General features: G+C 46.6%; 1 protein-coding gene across 1 annotated transcript in view; it reads right to left on the reverse strand.

Moving 5' to 3' along the window:
* Positions 1 to 25,179, reverse strand: part of LOC147751045 (collagen alpha-1(XIV) chain-like) — a 525,617-nt gene that overhangs the window by 356,507 nt on the left and 143,931 nt on the right. The window contains exon 2 of the mRNA XM_086932176.1: positions 6,009 to 6,156. Within this exon, the coding sequence (XP_086788302.1) occupies positions 6,009 to 6,108 (100 nt within the window). The 5' untranslated portion in view covers positions 6,109 to 6,156. The remainder of the gene's footprint in view (positions 1 to 6,008; positions 6,157 to 25,179) is intronic.

The following is a 25,179-nucleotide window of genomic DNA, read 5'->3' on the forward strand; positions in this document are numbered from 1 at the left end:
AAATCCGCGAATCCGCGAGCGGGACGAATTTTGCTCAGGAAGCACTTACAGGGTTACAGGAGGTGCCCAAGTTGAAGCTAATTTCTTTGTAAACATTTACAAAATGGTTACAACGAAATTAACTTCAACTTGGGCACCTGCTATAACCCTGTAAGTGCTTCTTGAGCGGCACCTACTACTTGCAACTATTCTCTGACCCTGCTCTGACCCTCGAAGCAGGGTCAGAGAATAGTTACAATTAGGCGACGAGGCTCCTGTCACAAAAATTAAACCTCAGCAGGAAGCACTTACAGATATAAATCAGGTGCCCGAGTTCAAGCTCAAATTCAGTAACGCATTATAATCAACAGCCCAAGAATTTAGTGAGCACGGTCGATGCTAGGCAGGTGTGCTTTCTCCCCAAATAGCTGTAATCCATGATGGAGGTCTAGGCATCCACAAGTTTCTCGAGCGCAATCCACCTGTACTTCCAGTGACCAGGAGGCTGCTTTCTCCTCATCTGCTGCGCTGATCGGCCTCTGACCTTTATAAACAAGAGGCATGTGAACTAGCACAGAAGCCCGGCCCCACACACACTAGGCTATGCAACCTCTTCCCGCCCTTTCCCCCACTGTGATGGACAGCTCACTCGAGGGACCTCAGCGCCTATGGGCGCGGTGGCAAAGTTACAGACACACAGGGACACTGGAGACAACTCTGCTGGGCCTTTACACAGCTGTAGTGTAGGAAAAGCATGATACATTTACCCAACGAGGTAGCACTTACTGCTTTCTCCTCATCTGCTGCGCTGATCGGCCTCTGACCTTTATAAACAAGAGGCATGTGAACTCGTACAGAAGCCCGGCCCCACACACACTAGGCTATGCAATCTCTTCCCGCCCTTTCCCCCACTTTGATGGACAGCTCACTCGAGGGACCTCGGCGCCTATGAGCACGGTGGCAAAGTTACAGACACACGGGCTCACTGGAGACAACTCTTCTGGGCCTTTACACAGCTGTAGTGCAGGAAAAGCACAATACATTTACCCAACGAGGTAGCACTTACTGATTAACCAGTAGAAAGTACTCCAGTTGAGTATAGTGTGCAATTGCAACAAAATCTGCGATTTCACAGGGAAATCCGCGAATTCATGGATTTTTTTGCGAATTCATGTGAATTTGCAAACCGCGAATTCGCAAAATTCACCCATACTTAGAAATTACTCACGTTTTAAAATTCCTCTGTTGCCGGAACAAATCTTTAGATGAATAATAAATGTTACAACTCCTTGTAGTACTCACAAGAAAGCAGGATACAAATTGATCCAACGCTGTCCACTAAGTCCAGGTAAACACAAAAAAGTGCAACCGATACCGACTTCAGGGAAATGCGATGAAATTGTTCTTTTCTGAATTCGGCTTGTTGCAAAAATGTTCCCAAGTTGTGACAAAATAATGACAGTGATGATAGAAGAAAAAGAATAAAATCGGATTTTCTTCTTCCTTCTTTGTTGTCCAAAATCCCGAATCGTTGCCAAAATATTGTAGTATCTTCATAGATTACACTACAATTTTATGATGAATTCAATATCCTTAATTGGATAAGACAGTAAGCATCTATTTAAGTGAAGAGCCAGTTGTTAAGTGGTAACTGATAACATACAGAATCTTCAGAACAACATAGAATTCAATGACATATGTATATTCTAAACTCTACTGAAATAAATAAATAAATACTAACAATACTACACAAGTCTTCATGGGAGGTTACAAATGAAAACAAGGCGGTACTAAGGAGGGACTAACAAGCCTATTAGCAAATCAGAAGTCAGCATTTAGAAAGGACAATGACACAAGCCAATGACAAATATGGGCGGGGCTTCAAGTACATACTCCAAGACAGCATGCCTCGCAGAGCAGCGCATGCGCTGTCCAGGCTCGACCTAAAAAGCAATGCCTCTTGGAATTAATAGTTAATGAAAATATCAATGGTTAGATCCAAATTTAGTGAACAGAAGACATATACTTTAGCTTAACTTTAGCACAAAATATTAGACAACTTCACAAGCCAAAAGTCAGTGAGAGCTAGTTCAGTGAGAAAAATTAGGAGCAAAGTGGTGTTGGTTGGGAAAAAACGCTAGATCTATTCTGGAGGCAGTCCCATGCAGCAACGTTCTTGTGACCAGTGTTGCATAATGCGAGTGGCAGTATGGATCAATATGGGAAAGCCTGTGAGAAAGGAAATGGGCAGACTTTTTGAAGAAAGCCAGCTAATCCTTGAGGAAGCCCCTGAGCAAGAGTTACTACAGACTTTAGCCTAGGGAGAAGGTTCTGCCTCTGTTGTGTCCAACATTCCTACTCTTAGTTGTACAGGTCATTCTCGTCTTGCGAGTGGTTGTTTTGCCTTTCAGGTATAGGAGGCTCCTCCATGCCTGAACTATGACCATATTAAAATGGAGTTCTGCGTTCAGCCTGAGTCAGCAGCACTCACAGGAGCCGCACTCGAGCAGAAGGAACGTGTGCATGTGGCTGCTCACCGGCTCGCTCATCATCAGCATGCTGGATCAGGCCCAATGAAGAGAAGCAATGAAAAGACTGCAAGTGATGTCAGCATTCCATCTGCCAATCAGAGCTAGCCCAAGGGCATCCGCTCACCAGGAAATAGGACTGTTCTACTGTTCCAGGGAAAGAGGAGGCTTTTCAGCATACGATCTTTAAACCTAGAGGGATACAAGACCTTCCTTATTACAGTAAGGATCAGATCTGGGATTAGTGAGTTCAAAAGGGATAGAAACAATATGTGGTATGTTTTACGTCTACTGATGGAAGCATTTCTCATTTGCTGTTATAAAGCCCTACCTATCTCTTTCTTCCTGCTCCAAATGGAGAAGCCATGAATACACTGCCTGATTCAACTTTGAGTGACCTGAACACCAGCTGCAGAGACCTGCCTATCACTGGCAGGTTACAAGGTTGTGTTTCGTACAAGATTGACAGACCGCTTCATCTTTCTACTATCAATGAAATGAGGGCAATTGAGATGCCATTTACTACTGTGATTCCAGCAGTCATATCTGCTTGGAAGGGACACCCCACGGTCCCATTCATTGCAGGGGCTCCTGAGCAGTCAAACCGAGCACGGTGCAAAGTGCCTGGTTCGACTTGAACCTTCTGTACAAATAGGATGCAGTGTTGTTCAAATAGTTGATGTCCACCATCCTCTGAAAATGTACACCAGCAATAAGCCTTTTGTGGGCATTAAAGTACACTACTCAGAGATCGAGAGCATGCATAAGGACTACTTGAGAGTACCGACCAGAAAATCCTGTAAATACAAGCGTCTTCCCATACTTCATAAAACATATCACTCCGGTCCTCCTCAACCTGCACTGCCTTATTCTCTGCGTACCCATTCAGCTAAATGTGGACAGCAAATCCTCAATGCTTTGCATGGTCACCCAGCATCATTACTGAGCAACCAATCAAATCAACAGTTTATTCTCAGGGCAATGTCTGCTCACCACACCTGGGAGTCACCACATCACATCTGATGGGTCAATCCTCCCGAGCCAGGGTCCTGGGTAGGGAATGTCATAGTTGTGCTACGACAAATTGATCATGATGAGAGGGGCGTGTATGTACAATCAGAGCCATGCATTAGGTGAGCACATTTATAGTTATCTAGCTTTCAGGATCACATATGGCTTCTTGCCAGGCGCTGATCACACAATCGAAACAGTTCATATTACTAGACTCACGTGTCGGAGTATAAGATCTTTACACATTTCTAATCATGAACAGTTTAGTATATGCATCATTGCGTACTATGATAGCTTTTTTGGCTTATGTTGGTGCATTGCGAAAAGCTACATCAAAAGTGTTATCTTTATTCAGAGGGTTGGCTTGGAAATATACACCATATATGGTTGCTGTAAAGTCTCCACCAACTTAGTTTTAACCATAACCTTGGAGTTTCTGGGGGCTGAAGTGCAGAGCCTGGAGGCAGAGAGATAGGAGCTATGAGCACGTGAGTGCAGGTAGCACCAAGTGCAGGGCTATATCCAAAGATTGTGTATGTTTGGACACCTCTACGCCGTGCATTCTCTGGCTGGTTAATCAGGTCTGAGGCCTGAGAGTCAGGGTGAGTACTCACTGTCGGTGTGCGTATATCTGGCCTCGGCATAGAACACAGAAGGAGTGCGTGCGCCATGAGTGGCCAGTGTATTCAGTAAGAAACCAATGAAAGGGTAAATCTTTGTTCTCCTGCTGCTGACCTGAGACAAAGTGTTCCATTCGTTTTATTTTTGATCAGGTGGCAGGGACAAAGTGACACAATGTTTAAATATTTTTATTGTGACAGGGAGAGGGAGAGCTTTGTGGATGGTAGCTACTAAAAAGTCTCTGTAATCCATTTCAGTACCTTTGAGTGAGAGAAAGAGAGCACAACACAAGTGTTTGCAGAACTCCCGGTAGTTTCTGTAGGGGCGAAGAAATAATGGTTTATTTTCATTTGAATTAATATTCAATGCAGAATACTAAATGTTACAAGGCTCCTGCATCCAATCTCCCAATTTCATAAACAACTGCTATTTTCACTCCATCCAAAATACCCATTGTGTTGACCTTGTAAGGGTGAATTAATTGTGCAAGAATGAAAACACACTAATTTCTTCAAGATCTGCCATGGAGCGATTGGATTGGAACTTGTGCCCTGCCCATGAGACATATATTTAGGCACAGAAACCCTTCACCTTCCTGAAATCCCAAGGGTAATAGAAGGTCACTTGCAGGGTAAAGCAGATCTTACATAAAGCAGACTAACAACACGGGCTATTGTATTGTGTTGTGAAACAATGCGCCAATCACATATATGAAAGAGGGCAGTGAACTTCCATACGCTACCATACCGGAAGTGGTACCTGCTACAGGAAGGTCCCTGTTCAGTACTTCCCGACGGCCCCCAGCGCCTTGACACCTTCGGGTAATTGTTCGCGCTTTACAAATACTGGACATTTACATTCACATTTATGCACTAACCACCATAAGAATCTCAGGGTCATATTATCAAGGGGGTTTATCTCCGCTTTTTTGGCTTTAAAAGCCAAGAAAGCGGAGATAAAATTATCTCCCTATTACCAAGCTGTCGCTAACACCAGTTAGCGACAGCTAATAGGAGATAGCGACCATCTTGGGCCCCGCTTTGCATGTCAGTGATATTTATCACTAATGACATGCAAAGTGGGCGTGCCAAGATGTTAGCGACTGGAAACAGTCGCTAACATCGCTATCTCCTATTACCAACTTTTGGAGCTATTCGCGCTAAGCGTGAATATCTCCAAAAGCTAACACCTGCCCCTGAGCAGTTCTTAGCCATGTTTCCAATGGGAGGTGGATAACATGGCTAAGAGCATTTGCTCGATAATGCATGAATATCGCTGAGTTTTCAGCGATATTCATGCATTGCAGCCGTTTTTTATCGCATTTGCGATAAACCTTGCTAATAGCAAGGTTTATCTGCGATAAAAATCGCCAATGTGCGGCGATAATTTTTGTCTCTAAACAAGTTAGAGACAAAAATTATCGCTAGTTGTTGGTAATATGCCCCTCAATGACAACGACGAGTGCAACCTGGAGGTTACGATGAGCTGCACACATGATTTGAGTAAATATCCATTTACTGCGCAGGTGGTCGTCAAATAAGCTAATATTGTAAAGACGCAAGAAAAAAAAATAATTTTGTGTCACAGCATGCTATATCGTGCTGCACGGGCTTCAGAGAACTACATGTAGCCTGGGTCTTCTTCAAGACACTGCACTCCATCTGCTTCAAACATAAGTTGTCGTATTTTGTGCCTGGCCGCAGGGTGACAACTGCAACCTATCTGGGTTAGACTAGAGCAAAAGAAAGACATTTCCAATGATAGATCAGGTCTTGTGTTTTTTGACCTGTAATCAGATCCTGAACCCCCCCCCCCAACCCCCCCACCTCCCCCACCCCCCACTCCCACCCAGGCACGTGCAAACATTACCTTCAGGTTGAGCCCGCGCATTTTGATGCACCAAAATGGCTGCCAGAATTAGCATCCACGTATATAACTGCATCATTATTCCAGCCTTATCCAATGGCATCAGTGTCCGCCTCCTTTAGATTCCACTTTTACTGTACGTTTGCTGTATCTGAGAAACAAAGAAAAAAATGTAATTTAACACTAACACAATAATTTTAAAACTTTTTTTTAAATCGTAGTATATAGACTCAGTTCTTTGAGTAGGCCAAAAGTAGTTCTGTGTCTCCTCTATTCCACTCACCATACCAGCATGGATGATAAATAGGAGTAGTTAGGAGGAAGATTTGATACTCCTTTATTGCCCTTTCGTACACCTGTAATTGCCCTTGCTTGCTGGTCATGGGCCATGAAGGCAGTGAACAGGCAACCTTATCATTAGGAGATTTCAACCTGCACTAGAACAATGACAGAAACCCTACTGTGGCCAAACTCAGTAACCTAATCCAGGACCTCAGCATGATTCAAGCATGCAATGGACCACCACACAACAAAGGTACCACGCTTGATCAGAATCGGTAAACATGCTAGGCATCATGCCAACAGATTGATCAGAACACCATCAAATTGTTTTTCAAATCTCTGCACGAGGAACTAAAATTGAAGGTCTAACGAAAAGGAAAAAAACGTGGGTGAGTGATTACAGCCTTGTAAACAGAATAAAACTGGGTGGGTCTATACCAGACCTCTTGGGCATCTCGGATGCACCTCTACAATAGCAGTATAACCAATATAGTTCAGAAGGCTGCTCCATTACATCTATAAAAGCAAAAAAAAATAATTATTCTTTTCACCCCACCTTTTAGATCCCAACAACCGCAATCTTATCCTCCCAACATCAAATCGCTAAACTGCACCCCAACCATCTGCGACTTCGTAGGCCTCACTCTAGACTCACATCTAAACATGCAAGCTCACATACAAGCTGTAACCAGAGGCGCTAGCCGCGCTAACCTACATCTGCACCTTCTAGGAAAATTTAAACCCTTCATACTGCTAGTAGACCTAAAAAGAGTTGCACAATCTCTGGTGCTTTCAAGACTGGACTATAGGAACGCCACATTTATAGGTTTGCCTAAAGCCAGCCTAGCCCCAATGAAGGTGATAATAAATGCAGTAGCAAGACTATTAACAGGCACACATCGTTAAGATCACATTTCCTATCACTAGGAGCCCTCAACTGTCTCACAGTTGAAGCTGGGATCCAGCTTAAGGTTGCATGCATAACACACAAAGCCCTACACAATTCTGGTCCTAAATACTTGGCGAATAGGATCAAGCTATCAGGAGGCAGAGGGGATTCTAGAAGTGCTAAATCCCTCATACTAGAACCACCCAGATTCAAACAAAGAAAATCTCATGGCCACACTTTTACTGGATCTGCCCCAAAAATGTGGAACTCCCTACCACCCTCAACAAGAGCAATTACCTCACTCAGGCTTTTTAAGATGGATGTAAAAGCTGTACTGCTAGAAAAACATGTGTCATTAGAGAACGATGGTGAAACTGTATTTCACCTATGTGATAGTGTATCTTGTTGTGTTACACCTTGCTCTTCGAATTCTATGTACAGTGAAGTTTAAGTGACGGGTGTTCTTACTGTACTGCAACCCTCGTCAGATCTCTTGTTGTACAGTGCTCTAATATCATGATACACACTAAATAATTCAAAGGAATACTTTTCTAAGTGCCATGCCCACTTTTTGTAGTTGCACCCTGTGCCCTATCAACGTTATCTGCCTCATCATGAATAAGCCATAAAAGCAAGTAGAAACAGTTTTTATAGAACACTAAAAAACCCTGATGTGACCCAGGTTCCTTCGGCACATTTTGGGTCCTTTCATGTTCCCTCCAGAACAGCCTCCATCATGTCAAGGAACTCTCTTGCTGCTGTACCTGTGCACTTACACTATTGTGCTTAGACGTGCGTCCTTTAGAAGACTTGGGACTTCTAGATCTCTGCTGGGTGTGCACTAAAATGCGAATCATCTTCCTTCTTTTTTTAAATGTTATTTTGCACTGGGTATTTGGCTCGTTTTTGTGGTTTTCATTACATGAAAAAAGATAGGGTAATCCTGCAACATTGCATAATGCAACCATAGCTTTATCAATTACAAAAATCAATAAAGCCCTGTCTGTTTGGCTAAAGCCAGTGCCTAGTCAGTAGCAAGCAGCAAGACACCCAAATCAGGAGTACACTCCCCACACCTTAATCCAATTACTGTTGGATGTGACACTCTGCCTGGAGGTTTCTTCTGGCCGCTCGCTTGCTTGTTTTCGGGGAAGGACTAGCATATGTTCGTTCCCAGGTGGCAAAGTGGAGGCCCCTGTGGCATATAAAACACTCAAATCTAAGATACATATAAACGCCCCAATCCATTAACATTATAAAACTAACCAATCCATCATGGCTACCTTTCATATCCTTTGGTCTCTTCCTGTTCTTCCACCTTCATTCCTGTTTGTTCACAATACAAGGAGCCTGAAACTACCACTCAAAGCATTGTAAACCCTCTAGTAACCCCGGCTGTGATTTCGAACTCCTGGTTACTTGCTCCTGGAACCCTGTACCTGGAATCTTGTTCCGTCTCCTGGAACCCTGCTCCTCTTCTACCCTTTCCTGGTATTTGTGAGAGCTGGTTGCCTATACTTTTTTCTTTTGGATTCTTCTGCTTGCTTGGAAGAATTTATGTTTTTTCCTCCAAACTCCCTATTTTGGGAGGCACCGGTCATCCTTGCAGGGCACCATCTGCAAGGTGTGATAGTACCTACAAAAAGAAGTCACCCCACCTCTCGCAACATAGAAGCATAAAGAACACATAAGAGTTGTATCCAGCTATGGCAACCTCCACTGAGCAGCAGCACAAAAAGAAGGTTGCAGTGACAAAGTTGAAAGGTAAGTTTGTTAATCATTATGTGAAGTACAAACCTTCAACAAATAACCCATCCCAATTCACATTTCAGTCCTTTTGGAGAGATGGCTGTGAGACCTCAAGAAACAAGAAGGCAGAACCTGGCCTTGAGAAAGATGGTCACCTCTCGCTAAGCTCTTGAACACTGCTCCAAAAAACACATTTGCTGCTGTGCATTGGAAAACAATAGGTTTCACTGCTGTTTCTGCACCCCTTGGACATGAACTGAAAGGCTCCGTAGATGTGCTGCTAGAGCATCTGGAAAGAACATGCTGACACATATGGAGCCCAACACTGTCTGCAGGCCACCGCTGAGAGCTGCACAGCATGACGGTAGGCGTTAAAGGCGCCCTGTTTCCTTCTCCCGTTACCCATACTGGACTATGGAAAGTGTCATCAGTTGTGCTGGTGGTACCATCCTTCTCTAGTCCAATGATAAGCCTCCTCTCCAACAATGCGCATTGCTGCTCTGCCTCCAGGCTGGAGGTGGATGTGATGGACAAAGCCCGCCCACACACCAGTAGCGAGCAATAACGTGTTAAAAGTGGCAGCACACTGCTGGGGAATTCTTAACTATCCACGGAGGGAGACAATTAGATTTGGGCTAGTCTACCCAATGAAGCACTGCCTGTTCTGGGGACTGCCGTTGTAAGAGTTGACTTTTTCTGGTTAAGTGAACTGTCATGATTTAATAAACACCACCATCCACTGCTAAGGGGAACTGTATCAATCAGCTGACATTCATCCATGGCTACAGAACACAGCATGGCTACAGACACAGCATGGCTACAGAAACAGCATGGCTACAGACACAGTGTGGCTACAGACACCGCATGGCTACGATTGCACTGAAAGCTCGTATGAGTGAATTCCGAGATATCAACTCTTAATCAAAACAGCAGAACTCTCAACTACTGAGACAACAAAATGAATGGAGTCAATACACGCAGAGGTGTAGATGTCCATATTAAAAACCCAACTTAATAAATCAAAGCACTGAAGAAGAGAGCACTGGAAGGGCCTGGCTCAGCACTGGAATTCTGGAATCTCCAGAGCAAGGCCACTGACCTTGAGGATAGTAGTAGAAAAAATAGTATTCAACTGTATGGCGTTCCAGAACCAGAGGAAAACCGTGACATGTTAGGATTGCTGTCAACCTTCATAGCACTGTTAGAATTCCAGCCTCCCATTACATTTCAAAGGGCACATAGGCTGCGTACGAGACGAAATGATAGAAGAGACGACCTAAGGCCAATAATATTGTGTCTTCTCCACCACCAGCGCACACAGATCATTTTGCAAATGGAAAAAAAACATGACCCACATTCTTATAAAAGACATCAAATGTAAAGTGCATCCAACTTCTCTTATGAAACCAATACAGCCTGAATGAAATTCCTAGCCTTACACTCTTTTCTCGAATAGAACAAAATCTGTTATGCCTTTTGGACCCTGCTGTGATGCTGGTGACAGCTAATGGCAGACAAAGGGAACTTCATGACCCTCAAGACCTTTCTAGCGGCCCTTGAACAACCTTCAATGGACACGTCTTTCATAAGCAATAATGAAGAAACTCATTGGACGGTCCCTTTGTCCAGTGAAGCCACTTTGGAACGAGACCCCCACAGTGACAGCCCTCCCTATAAATAGAGACAGCGATAAAGGACGAGACCCTACTGAACCCCCCTTGAGAGATCAAGATACATCTAGATCACTGCTTAAAGTATGAATATGAGCTCGACAAAAAAAGTATTGTCCATAGAATGCTTAAGGTTAATATTGGACATGTTATAGCAATGAAGCAACTCTAGAGCCCCTAGAAAGGTAGTCCCGCCTTTTTTAAGTTTGAATCAAACAGTCTACAAAAACCCTAGTTACACTACAGGTCATTCCACAGCATCTTAAGCCCAGCAGGCCAGTGTCAATCTTTTACTTTTAGATTTGTATTTGTGCTTTCATATTAAATCTACAGGCTCCTTAATGGGTCCCAACTATGCTTGGAATTAGATCATTTGCCCTCACATCTCACCAAGATTACATTTCCACACTTGCTAACGTGACTTGCTGCTGTAAAATATACAAGAATAGAGCCCTCTTAATATGGTCCCTCAACGTCAGTAGCCTAACACATTAGAAAAAGAGGAAAAAAGTTATCAGCTTCTCAGCTACCAAGAAAATGGACATCGCTCTTATACAAGAGACATGCGCATATCTCACCCTGAAGCTGAGAAACTTCAATGGGATTGAGTAAAGACTGTGATTCGATGTCAGGCTCTTCAACGTAAGATGAAATCTTAGCACACGTTCACTGTGCTATAGAAAGAGTACCTGTAAATGGGCAAAGAACTTTGATAAACCCATTGGGTTAATATTTCTTTGCCAAGTTATTGATACAGGGTCACCGTCTTACCATTGGTTCTGTATATGCCCTAAAAAAGCTTAAACAGTCTTTTTTCTAATCTTAACAGACTGTTAAAAGAATTTGTTCATCAAAGGTCGTGATACGGCTACTCAAATCTTTCAAAGGACCCCAAATTAAATGGATCAGGGCCCCTGTGTCTCTAAAATAACAATGACAAAGGCATGGTCAAGGGCCTAGTGGTGGATCGTTCACTTTTTGTACCCTGGAGACATCCCAATCCAATAGCTAGATAAGAAAGCTTTTCTTCTGTCCCTATGAAATAAAAACAAGGATAGACTACTTCCTTGCATATGGCAAGTTATAGTTAGTAGTGTCTATTACCATGCATTTTGTGATGCAGCGCTCACAACGAAATTCATTGTATTTGTTTAAATGTTTACTTACCTCCGTTCATCCATATTCCGGTGTTTACTACCCCCCACCCTGCCCCTCTCCGACCCGCCTCACCGCCCCGCGAAACTCCCTCCATGGGCTGCTACTGCTTAGACAGTGGATCCACATCCCCTGTCTTGAAAAATTAGTATAAAAGTGGGACCCCATCCCACTATGTCCCAGTATCAAGCTGCTTCTCTGACCAAGAAAGGGAGTGTTCCTCAGAGTTCTTGAAGCGTGTTGTGAGACTATCACTAGTGTGTGATTGACAGTTAGTCTCACAGACTAGAGGGGACATCACCTGCAGTCTGTACAATTTGCTGCAGAATGTGTGGGTCTGCCTATCACCTAGAAGACCACCTATCTGTTCCGCACGTGAATGAGAGTGCCTGGCCTTGCCGGACGAGGGACTCCAGGAGGAGAGGCCAAAGCAAGTTCCTGACAAATGGAGCACCCAGAAGTCAATTGCCTTCAGACACACAACCTGCGTCGACCACCCCTACACAGTTTTTGTCGTGAATGAGTGAAAAACTTTCCGGTACCACCTTAGTATATCTGGAGGGATTTGTGCTGTTGCTGCATAGCGTATCCTGTGGAGATCCCCATCACCATTGTAGTAGAGAACCTCCCGAACAGCCAAGTTTTCAAATGCCAATGTCAAAGCACTTGTCAGACAATTCCTGCTGCACTGTTCATTTGAGCAGCTGTATGGAGGAGTGAGGCCACTGCCTGTGATCCCACACCACTCCAGAAGACACTGTTGCTGAAAATACGACAAGTGCACTGACTGGAGCTGCCACAGCTGCATCCCCTGCGAGCAGGTAGCATGGGGACCTTTAGCAAAATTCTGAAACTGCATCTTGAACTGTAAAGTCAAGCCGACCATTACGGTAATAATATTACCATTGTGAACTCTTTTTTTTCAAGATCACAAAAACTGACCGACAGGTCATTTAAACCTAGTGATTGCTTGGTGACTTCTCACCTGTGTTTGTTGTTGCCTACGTTCTGTTATCCCCATCTGATACTACAGGCCTTGGGGATCCAACCGGAACCGGGATGAGGGCATAGCAGGAAGTTGAAGTCGGGAATATTGAACACCATATTGATGTGTATTAGTGTGTGTAGTATTTCATTTTAATGTGACAATAAAATACTTCTCTTTCCTGAAGACAAGCAATGGGTTGGTCAGTGAGTTATTGTGTCTGTTGGTTCACTGTTGAGTTCTGAGACTTTCCCCCCACACTACCTCCCTGAGGACCCTTTGACTGCCCGCTAATGCTTTCCTGAGATTCAGAAGGGGTGCACTTGGCACATGTTGCAGAGTGAGGTTCGCACAGACCCAGGACACCAGAGGCAATTGGCCTCCCTCTACACAGCTGTGGCCAAGTAGCCTCTGGCTCCTCTTGTATGGGGTCTGACAGTAGGGTAATCAACAGTGTCTTAAGCAGTTATCAGAACGCATCTAAAACACAGGGCATCATCAGCAAAGGGCTGTGTGGTGAGTGAAGTCACAGGATTTGTTAGGATCCAAGTATGCTTTGTGCCAGCATCATTCTCCTGCACTGGTGCCCAGTCCCCTGCCACCCTCCACCCATCCTGAAGCTCAGTTCCCTGTTTTATGTTCTGTTATATGTTATGCTATGTTATGTTATGTTATGTTATGATATGTTATGTTATGTTATGTTATGTTATGTTATGTTATGTTATGTTATGTTATGTTATGTTATGTTATGTTATGTTATGTTATGTTATGTTATGTTATATAGATTTGTAGAATGCTCTATTATCCAGGAGGGTATCCTGGCGATAAGCAGTTGTAGGTCTAGGAAGTGAGGAGGATGCTCTTATGTGTTTCAGCAGGTCGTTCCATGCTTTTGGAGTGTTGTGGGAGAAGGCTCCTCCACCAGATCTGCTTTTCCGTATACTTGGGATTTGTGCAAGTAGGAGTCTAGATGAGCGAAGGTGTTGGGAAGGTTTGTGAAAGCAGATACAATTATTGAGGTATGCTGGGCCAGTGTTATGTAGTACCTTGAAAGTGTGAGTGAGGAGGTTGAATTGTGCTCGTTTGTGAATGGGGAGCCAGTGGAGCTTCTTCAAGTATGGTGTGATGTGAGTGTGGTGTGGGGTGTTGAGAGTGATTCTGGCCACCCAGTTCTGAATGGTCTGCAGCCTTCTGGTGAGCTTTTTTGTTGATCCCCGCACAGAAGGTGTTCACATTGTCCAGCTTGCTTATGACCAGGGTGTGTGTGAAGGTTTTCTGGGTGATGATTGGGAGCCTTATAAAAATCTTCCCCAGCATCTTCAGGCTATGGAAGCATGAGGCAAAGACAGCATTGATTTGGGGTGTCATGTAGAGTTTGCTGCTGATGTTGATCCTGAGGTTCTTAGCGTGGGTGGTGGGTGTCAGTTGTAGCTCTGTTGGCCACCAGGTGGAGTCCCATAGTAATATGCTCTTCCTGAAGATCACAATGTTGGTGTTTTTGGTATTCAGCTTTAGACAGTTGGTCTTCATCCAGTGGACGATTTCTGTCATAGAGGCATTGAACTTGATCTGGGTATTGGGCGTCTTGTCCGTGGGAGAGTTGCTTGTTATCGGCATAGAAGAGGATGTTGATATCATGAGTGCAGATGATGCTGGCTAGAGGGATCATGTATGCATTGAAGAGGTTGGGCTAAGGGATGCTCCTTGTGGAACTCCGTAGAGGAGATGGGGGGCGTCCAAGGTGTACTGTGCAAGTCTGACTGACTGGGTCCTTCCAGTCAGGAAGGAGCATAACCTGAGTGCGTATCCTTGAATTCCAAAGTCATGTACTCATTGGATGAGGATGCAGTGGGAGGCTGTGTCCAATGCTGCGAAGCGGTCCAAGAGGACGGCGTCTGCCATGTCTCCTCTGTCCAGAGTCATGCGGATGACATCCGTGGCAGCAATGAGGGCGGTTTCCATGTGGTGAATAGATCTGAAACTAGACTGAGTGCTGTTGAGTAGTTGGTGGTCATTGAGGTATTCAGTGAGGCATCTGTTGATGATTTTTTCTAAAACCTTGACAGGTAATGGTAGCAAGGAGACCTGCCTGCAGTTGGTGAGTGTTGAAGGGTCAGCAGAAGGTTTCTTCAACAAAGGGAGGACAGTTGCTCATTTCCAAGCATCTGGGAAGGTTGCAGTAGAGGTGGAGGCATTCAGAATGGGTGTGAGCATGGTGAAGGAGGGTTTCAGTCCTCTGGAGTAGGCATGGTGAGGGTAGTGGATGTACTTAGTGGTGCTGGTGTTTTTTTCTGGGGCAATGATGGGCCATATGGTTAGCATTGGTTCTTTGGATAATATCTGGTGGCATTTGGTGAGGTCTGCCTGGTCCGCTCATTGGCTAAAGTTGATGTAAATGGTTATGATTTTGTTGCTGAAGATTTGAGAGAGATTGTTGTCAGGTTCCTGGGAGGGGGTGATCGAGTTAGAGGCTGCCAATGGTTAGGTGAGATCTTTTGCAATAGCAAAGATTTCTTTGCTTCTGTTGGTGCTGGCATCTATGCGGCCCACCATTGCTGCCCTTTTGGTGGTCCGGGTCATTTGGTGGTAGCGTCTTAGGGCAGATTGGATATACTCCTGTCTGCATTGTCTTAGCTCACTCTTAATTTACTCTCCAGTTGATTGTATTGGTGTTTCATCAGTCTGAGTTCTTGTGTGTACCAACTGTCCTGGGGTCTTGATCTTGTTGTATTGCTGTGTTTTAGAGAGGCCAGGACGTTGGCACAGGAGGTGATATAATTGTTGAAATGTTTAATGGCTTTGGGGCAGCTATTGCTATATTCGGGTCAGTGGGTGTTGAGAACAGTGTTCCAGTCCTTGTTAGTGACGCTGTTTCAGTTTCAGCAGGCTTGTCTGGGGCGTGTGTGTGTGTTTTTTAAGTTTGAAAAGCTTTATTGAGTTGAATAAAGCAATGTAAAACATCAGTACAACAGCACAAATAAAGAGAAGCAGGAATGAAAATAATTATAGAGAATATTGTACCAACATAACAAGAAAAGCCCCAAAAGGGGAAAACACTATACCAATGAAAAAATGCTTTTATAACTTTTCATTTTGTGGGGGGAAGAAAGAGAGAAAGAAGGAGAGAAGAAGGGAAAAGGGAGAGGGAAGGGGAACAGCAGTAAATAACAAATGATAAACAGAGTAAAGAGGTATAAAATAATAAAAGTACATAATAATAGTAATAATACATAATAATAGTAATAATACATGGGGGGGGCGCTAGAGGGCGCCGAGCAAGATGGCCGCACGTATGTGAGGCTCTGCCGGGGCCGTCCATAATTTGCTATAAAATCCCAAATATTCTGCTGCTTTTCCCCCCCGACTCGATGGCAAAACTCACCTGAAGTACCTGGGACTCGAGTGAGGTGCTCTCCCTTGGCTGAGAGGGTCGTTTGGCCCGAGTTATCGGCCTTGCCGTCGGCTGGCTGCCGGACGACCGGAGACGCGTGAGTTGGTGGCGTGGCCCGCCCACCGGCTTGGAGTTTGAGATCCGCTCCGTCTGCACGGCCACTCCGGCTGGTGTCCTGTGATCTGAGCTGCGGGCGTGGAAGGAGCTTGGCAGACGACGGACTGGTGCCTAGAGCCCGAGCGGATTTGAATCCTACCCCGCTGGTGGTGGTGAGTGGGGCGCTGGCCTACGCGAGACCGGGGCTGCGGAGGCGGCGCTAGGCCGCGCTAGGCCTCACCGAGCGAGCCTCGCCTGGCTACGCAACGGCGTTGAGACACAGCGGCTGATACTTGGAAGAGTGCTCCTGTCCGGCGTGCTTGGAAGACTCTTTGCGCTGCAAATCTGTGTAATCGGAAGGATTGCTGAAGCGCCTGCGGCTCTTGGTCTACCCCTTTGGGTACACTGTTCATCCCTGAACTGCGACTGCCGGGGTGAAGATCGACTAGGCCCGCGACCACGCGGGTTGCTGCCCCTGGGCCGGGTTGAAAGTTGTGGAGGCGCCATGGGCAGGCCGGAGCGCAATCAGCCCAAGATCAACTTTGAGGCGAAGAAAACGGCGACGTCTTCCTCACAATCGCCGCCGGACGCTGAAACTTCGGGGGCAGTTGGCGGCGCCCCGAATCTGGAGACCACGTTGGTGGCGATGCAGAAAACGCTGCAATCCATTGAATGCACCATGGAGGCGGTCAATCACAGGCTCGACCATATGGCGACGCAGTTCGACCGGCAAAACGAGCGGATGGGCGAGGTGGAGCAGAGGGTATCTGCTACGGAGGATGGACTGGCCACGGTGACCACTAAGGTGTTCAACATGGAGAGGGTGCTGGCGGTTATCCAGGCGAAGAACGAGGAGTTGGAAGGAAGGTCCAGACGAAACAACATTCGCGTCACGGGCCTTCCGGAGTCCACCAATGTGGGTCGGATGGAAGACTTTATGGAGAGAATGTTGGTGGACATTTTTGGCTCGGATAAGTTATCGAAGGTCTTCATCGTGGAGCGGGCACACCGTTCTCTGGCGAAGCGGCTGTGCCTGGAGCCAACCCGCGCCCTGTTATCGCTCGTATACTTAACTACAGGGACCGAGATGTTATACTTCGGCTTGCCAGGGAGAAGGGCACCATTGAGTACCAAGGGAATAAGCTGGAGTTCTTCCCTGACTTTACTGTGGCGGTACAAACAGCGCGTAAGGAGTTCGCCCCAGTGAAGCAACTGCTGCGAGACGAGAACATTCCATACGCCATGTTGTACCCGGTGCGTCTTCGAATAGGACCTCCATCGGACAACAAAATCTTTGCTACCCCTAAGGCTGCCATGGACTACGCGAAAAAACAGAAAAAACGTAAAAGGGACTCTAATGTGCAGCAGGAAGGGGAAGGGGACCTCATGGAGGATGTGGAATAGGCGTTTTTCAACTGGAGGAGTTGGCCCTGCTGGCTGCGATACAACTTGGTACAGTGTACTTTTCAGGCTTGTTGTGCTCTTCACCCTGTTTTATTTGGCAAGCCTCCGCTATTGCAGGTTTTCTACGGTACTCCGTCTAATATTACATTGCGAATCATTCATGGGGCTGATGTGGACTGGCATGTAAATACTGTGTTTAAATCGACTTTTGGATTGTGCCCCACTATGACTATGCATAGGGTGCTATATGGCTAGTATGTTGTTACTCATGTGATCTTTGATATTTGCTTATTGGGTTTTTTTTCTACTTGATAAGATCCTGGTGGGAGGGCCAACTGCTCTGTTAAACTTGCTGGGCGAACATGATCTGCAGGGATCCTTGAAGCTCTGAGTGTTGGGGGGGGCGGGAATTTTTTTATCGCTTGCGCGGTCCGCTCTCTCGTCAGATTTCTGGCGGGAGCTGTGCGCCACTGCGTCCCCACATATGGGAGATCCCCAAACATTTATGAACGTACAGTTGGGGTTGTTGGGGGAGGGGGGATGGGGTCGGCTTTGGCAGGTTGGGGATGCTGAAGTGGGTGGTGGGGGGTTGGGGGGCTTGTTTTACTCCTGGGTATGGTCACAGTATTTCATTGAGTATGATGGGAGGTATGCAGAGTCTGGGCCGGGGTTGGGAACTGGCTGGGCCTTGTGTTACCTGATGAGGGGGACTCTCCTTACTGGGCTTCGGAGGTTGCTAGGCTCTGTGCGTTATGCTCCTTCTGGACAGGGGGGGTGGTCCTGCGGTTTTAGGGATGCATGTCAACTTTGGGTGGATGGCCGGGGGGGGGGGTAAAATTGCATGTGTTACTTGGAATGTAAGGGGGTTGAACCGCCCTCGAAAGACTAGACAAATGTTGGCGTTTCTAAACAGGCATGGTACGCATATCGCTTTTTTACAGGAGACACATCTATGGGGCAAAGCTGCAGAAACTGTGGGTCGGAGATGGGCGGGAGTTAGACTGGCGTCGACCTACTCCTCATATGCGCGTGGTGTGATGATATTGATTAAAAAGTCTGTGCCCTTTGTTACGATACATGAAGACATTGACAAGGAAGGGCGCTATATTATTGTGCATGGTACTCTATGTGGTTCCCCTGTCACGCTCCTTAATGTGTATGGACCTAATGTGGATGACCCTGATTTCTATGTTGCACTTTGGAATAAGGTATACATGTTGCCGCAGTCGGCTGTAATTTGCGGTGGGGATTTTAATGTGATCTTGGATGGGGAAATGGACAGGAAACAAGACAAGCCCTGGGTACGGAAGAAAGCGGCTGCTGAGGTTCATGAGGGTATGCAAGGACTGGGATTGGTTGATGTATGGCGTTTGAGGCACCCGGGGAGGAGAGAGGGTACTTGTTACACTTCAGCTCATGACACCTGGTCGCGATTGGATTACTGGCTGGTGACCCGGGATGTGAGTGGATGGGTGTTGGAAGTTGACCATTTGCCGCGCACGCTCTCTGACCATGCGCCGGTTCGCTTGCTGCTGCAGGTACCGTCGTGTACGCCTGCTCCGTTCACTTGGCGCTTATCTCCGGGAACCTTGACTGATCTGGTGCTACGCGAACGACTCAGGACTATCATTGTAGAGTTCTTTGAGAAAAATGTCGGCACAGTTGATAATATGTGCACAGTGTGGGAGGCCTTCAAAGTGACTATTCGTGGGGCGTGTATTGGCCTTCAGTCCGGAGTTCTGACATCACTGAGAGACTCCATGTCTAGGTAGGAAAGGGAGTTGTTGGTGTTGGAGCGGCAGTTGGAGGACTGTCCTGGGACAGCTCTGCTAGCCGACATTAGGTCAAAGGTCTCTGAGTACAACGAGTTGGCCGATCAGTAGGTGAAGTTTTTATCCAAACATACCAGGGCGCGCTATTACGGTGAGGGGGGCAGACCGGGGAAAGGGCTGGCGGATCGCATAAGAGAACCATGGGCCAAGCATTGTGCGGTACAGGAGATTGTGGATGGGGGGGAGGTCGTGACTGACACGCCCGGCATCCTGAGTTGCTTTGCAAGATATTACGAGGGTATGTATGAGTATCGGGAGACAGCGACGGAGGAAGAAATAGCTCAGTACTTTGATGATATAGCTTTGGTTTGGCTTTCGAGAGGTCAGCAAGAATTCCTAATGCACCACATCACCGAGGAGGAGTTTCGGGAGGCGATCGCTGCTCTTCCTAATGGGAAAGCTGCTGGCACGGACGGCTTGCCTGCTGAATTCTATAAGGAGTATATTGATATTTTGCTTCCACATTTAGCGATGGTGCTGGAGGAGTCTGTGGAACGGGGCCAGTTCCTGACCACGATGAGAGAGGCACTGCTGGTTGCGTTGCCGAAGCCCGGGAAGCCTCCAAACCACTGTGAGTCGTATCGTCCCCTCTCACTAATGAACACTGACGTTAAGATTATAGCTAAGGTGCTTGCTACCCGGCTGCGGCTGCTACTTCCGGTAATGGTGCTGCCTGATCAGTCGGGATTCATACCGCTTCGGTCTACCACCCACAATCTCAGGGCTCTTTTTGCTGTATTACATTTACTCAAACCAGAACTGGCTGCAGTGGCTGTTATGCTTGATGCCGCGAAGGCATTCGACTCAGTGGCATGGAAGTATATGATAGCTATTCTACATCGCATGGGGGTGCCCTTCTTTTTTACATCGTTGGTGACTCTTCTTTACACTGACCCAGTGGCTCGTGTGCGGGTCAACGGACATGTCTCGAATTCGTTCCCGGTGCGGAGGGGCACTCGGCAGGGTTGCCCTCTCTCACCTTTATTGTTTGCTATAGTAATGGAGCCCCTGGCCTGTGTTCTGCTGCAAAGGTATGCAGACACGGCTCTGAAATTCCCCCTACGTTCGTTAGCTGTGTCAATGTACGCCGATGACATGGTGCTTTATGTGCGCGAGCCTGCACGTCATCTTGAACCTATCCTTCGGGAGTTCATTCGGTTTGGCCGGCATTCTGGTTTGACTATCAACTGGGATAAGTCTGTTATGCTGCCTCTCACTGACGTCACTGTTCCGTTCCCTCTGGAATTTCCACTGGAATGGGCTGTAGATTCGGTGCGCTACCTTGGGATCCAGCTTCATCGGGATAGTCAGTAGGTTATTAGAGCCAATTATGGTGTGGCTGTCTCCAAGCTGGAGGATCAGGTAGCTCGTTGGACTAAGCTTCCTCTCACCCTAGCTGATCATGTGTCTTTAATCAAAATGGTTGTCCTCCCGAAATTTTTGTATCTTTTTGTAAACATACCCCTTCGACTGACCTCACACTTCTTTGCACAGCTGCGCTCTTTGCTGACCACCTTAACCTGGGCTGGTAAGAAGCCACGGGTGACGTGGGATGTGCTGACTAAGCCCTACGCACTGGGTGGTTTCGCTGTGCCGGATATGAAGCTATATTACTTATGTGCACAGGCGCACTTTGCTGCTTATTGGGTGTCTGCACCCCCGTATACCCCCCACGTGGCACTTGAGGCCAGCGCTGTTCTACCGTACCCGTTGAAAGCTATGGTGGGTAACACTCACTCGGTGTTTGACAAGGGTGAGGTGGATACAGTCCGTTCCACGGCGAATGCCTGGCGTGAGCTTGGCAGAAGAGCTGGCAGGTTACCGCTCTATGCTCCTAGCATGCCGCTGTTGTATCATTCGGATATATCGGTGTCGAGGGAAATTGGTGGTTTGCAGGTCCTTCAGGGTGCTGGTCTCCACACTATGGGGGATCTCTTCCCAGGGGCCAAGTTCCTTCCATTACAAACTGTGACGGAGCAGTCCACGAATGTGGTCATGGCTACCTTCATTTATGTTATACTCCGGGCGGCCATACACTCCTTATATCCTACATATCCGGAGGAACCCTTGGCACTGGGCGCTTTGCAATTACTCTACACCGCGACAGACAGAGTTAAACTGCTCTCCTGACTATACCGTGCTGCTCAAGAAGACGAAGGGGGGGGGGGCTCTGCTGGCTAGGGCCAGATGGGATAGGAGTCTGCCTGAGCCATTAACGGATGAGGAATGGACTGAATGCTGCTCCATGACTGGGGGCTATGTGGCTAACGGCAATTTCCGCCTACTCCACTTTAAATTTCTACATCAATGGTATTACACACCAACACAGCTAGTCAGATATGGTCTTCGGGACACTGCGAAGTGTGTCCGGTGTGGAGAGGATGATGCAGATTTCGTGCATTTGGCGTGGGGGTGTGCCCGGGTGTATGGCTTCTGGTTGGCTGTGACTGAGGCGCTGACTAAGATGACGGCCACGGAGGTTGCAATGGATATTCGGTTATGCTTGCTAGGGCTTGCCTCTGGAGTGCCATGTAGGGAGCGGAAATTGATTGTACTGGCATTGCAGCTTGCTAAGCGGAGGGTGGCTATGGTGTGGGGTGGCAGGCGGGCACCTGATGTGCAACTGTGGTTAAAGGACCTGGCCTACTGCAGGGATCAGTTGACTTGCTATGCTGAAACTCTGCCGGAGAAGTCACGTCCGCGAGACATTTGGGCTCCATACACTGCATACATGCTTGCATTGGAGGAGGACGACAGTTCGGATAGCGAGGGCGGGGATTGACTACCTGGTGTCGGTGTGCCTGAGGGTTTGCCTGAATGAATGGTTGGGCTGTGTTGTTATCACCAATGGGATGTCTATCTCTGCTGGTGAGTGTGGCTCCTGGGGGGGCTGTCCTGTCTGTAGTTTTCACTGTTCTTGCACGAGGACTGGTGGCACATGCTGAATTTCGTATCTGGGATTGCACTGCTTGTACGACTGCTGGCAGTACCTTGCGTACCTTCTACACTGTTTTACCATTCAGCGTTAATGCTATGAACTTTACTGTGACCTGGGACCGGGATTGTTTGGGCTGGGGGGGGGTGGGGTTTGTTGCTGTTCTGTATAAATACTATAAAATAAGACCTATAGGTGATGAGTGGGGAACTCATGTGGAGGATGATATCGACTTGAACTGTGGACACTTATCACCATCTACGTTCTTGGACTGTCCCTGCCTGATATCCTTTGATATGTGCTTGCAGATACCCACTGTTGATTTGATGGCAGCCGGCCCTGTACAGGGTTGTAGGCACACTGCTGTGTATGTGAGCATGTTTGCAATAAAGGTCTTGCAAAAATAAAAAATAAAAAAAATAATAATAATAGTAATAATAGTAATAAGTGTGTGTGTGTTTTGATGCTGAACTTGACTACTGTCCATGTTTTTTGTCGCCCAGGATCCATTGCCTATTTCCCATGCTACATCCTGTACCCATTTACCATGAGGATTTGCTGCATCACTGGCCCACTCACTATGTTACATTCATCCAACCTATGGAGTCACCATTGCTAATTGGTTCATGATGTAGTTCATTCAGGCAAGTTCTCCAGACAGTTTGACCATTGAATTCACATAAAAATGATGACAGGCTGAGATAGTCTTGCCCAGCTTCAGAAACGTACCCAAGTTTGCATCTGAAGAAGGCTGCAAGTGATTTTCTATTTCAACAAATTTATAATTTTGACTTTATGTCAGTCTAGTAAGGAATTCTCCTTGATTTGTGCATCTTTTAGTTATTGGGCCACTTTCCATTATCTTGTACTGGCTTGGCTCGCATTGCTTAAAAGGCAGCCTCAGTTAGCATAACACAATTATGTGCCTTTTATTTAAGCGGTGTTTATAGATTTACTCTGGAGGAGTCATTACCCAGAATGCAAAGATGTACTTACTACCGGATGAAACAGCCGTTTTCTCAGAGGGAAATTGCCTTGATGCAGTAAGCCTAAATCTAATCTACAAATGGGTGGTATTAATATATAAAGGAAAGCGCAGGAACCTATGCGCGTGGATAATCACAGACAAAATTGTTTGCAATGCAATCATTTACAGTATGGAGAAACTTCTCTAGAGCCACAATCGGCTTTTTTTGTTTTGTTTACAGAGATGTTGCCTAGCTAGTCACAAATATTTTGGGCTGGAAAGATAGTCTCCTTCTTCCTTCTTTGGAACAACTGGATTTCTATGCCTCCTAGAACTACTATGTTTCTGGCAAACTGTGCTATATGTGTTCCTACAATGTTAGAGCTCCTTAGGAAAGCTGCAGCATCCACGTAGTTTGCTGTAACTGGTGTGCACACCTCAGCAGTGCAAATAGTAAATGTTAGGTTTATTCCAACTGAATGGTTCTTCTTTCGTTGCCCTTGGAAGGATTAACGATTGAGTAGATCAGGATTCAAACCAGTCACTTGCAGGTTGCAGACAGATATCAGCAGCAGGCTCCTTAACCCACTAATCTATCGTATCAATTGTATCATCAAATAAATATTGCACTTAGAAACGTATGTAAGACTAGCATGATGTACTATATTTGTGCATCATATTGTTATTTCCATTTGTAGCACCTTGAAGCTGGCCTAACAACAGTCGCCGTTTGCGCATTACAAACCCTGTCTGCTGCAGTACACTGCTAATGTCCTCCCAACGCCCCCTCCCTATCTTTGAACACAACCCGCATCAGATATCTCCCCTTTGCGTATGTGCCCGTGTAAATGTTTTTACTGCAAAGAAGTCAAACCGACCAGCTTTGACAATGCCTGTTGAACTGTAAGAGAAAAATGTGCACTGTGTGTGAATCACGAGGAAAGGGTGCACGTCTGGCAGGAAAGCCGTCGAAATGGGGCGACACCCCTCTCCCTTGCTTGCAGCAAACCTCGACATTACCCGCCGTCTCCAAGAGGCTCCAGCAAAGCGCGTCTGTCTGTACAGCGGCTACAACCAAGTCCCGGCCAGGCCTCGCTGTCAGCAGGACTGGGTGAGGATACCCTGCCAGGGTCGGACTGAGACAGAAGAACACGGGCGCCGGCACCAAATAAAAGTGACCCCATTAGTGAAAGAGCTAAAAGTGGGGTGCATTCTACAAATACGGAAGTTTTGACCTTCTAAAGACTTGCTGTATAAGTGTTTTGAAAGGGTTGGAAGAAAGCATGTATATGTGCTTTCCGCATGCAATGCTTGTTTTAATAACAGGGAACAATTCAAGAGTGAAAACCGGCCCAGCAGACCAGAAAACCGGCCCACACACTGACCTGTTAGACCAGCTCTTTGGGCACTGCCTATTGCACTATAGGCCGCTCCGACCCTGTCCCTGCTTTGAGCAGGCCCAAGCCAATGTATGTAAGTATATACCGCGAACCCAGATGGGAAGCAATGGAGCCCTGTATATAATATGGGGTGGGGAGCTGGGACATGCTCTACCCGGCTGTGCACATCAAGTGGGGATCACGCAGACCTATTTCACATTTTTTCAAGCACAAGAGACCAGAATCACACGATGCTGAGGCAAGTATTGAGGCCGGGATCCGAATCTTTGCCCCCAAGTTCCATCATAGGTATCTCTAGCCACTGGGCCACATCTCGGCAAATGAGCCCCAGCTGAGACGGCCCCGCACGTGGAAATCATCGGAGGCAGGTATTAGGGACATTTTTCTGGAATGAGAAGGATGAAATCCAAACCTGGGAA

The sequence above is a fragment of the Lissotriton vulgaris genome, chromosome 1_1 (assembly GCF_964263255.1).
Source record: "Lissotriton vulgaris chromosome 1_1, aLisVul1.2, whole genome shotgun sequence".
NCBI lineage: Eukaryota > Metazoa > Chordata > Amphibia > Caudata > Salamandridae > Lissotriton > Lissotriton vulgaris.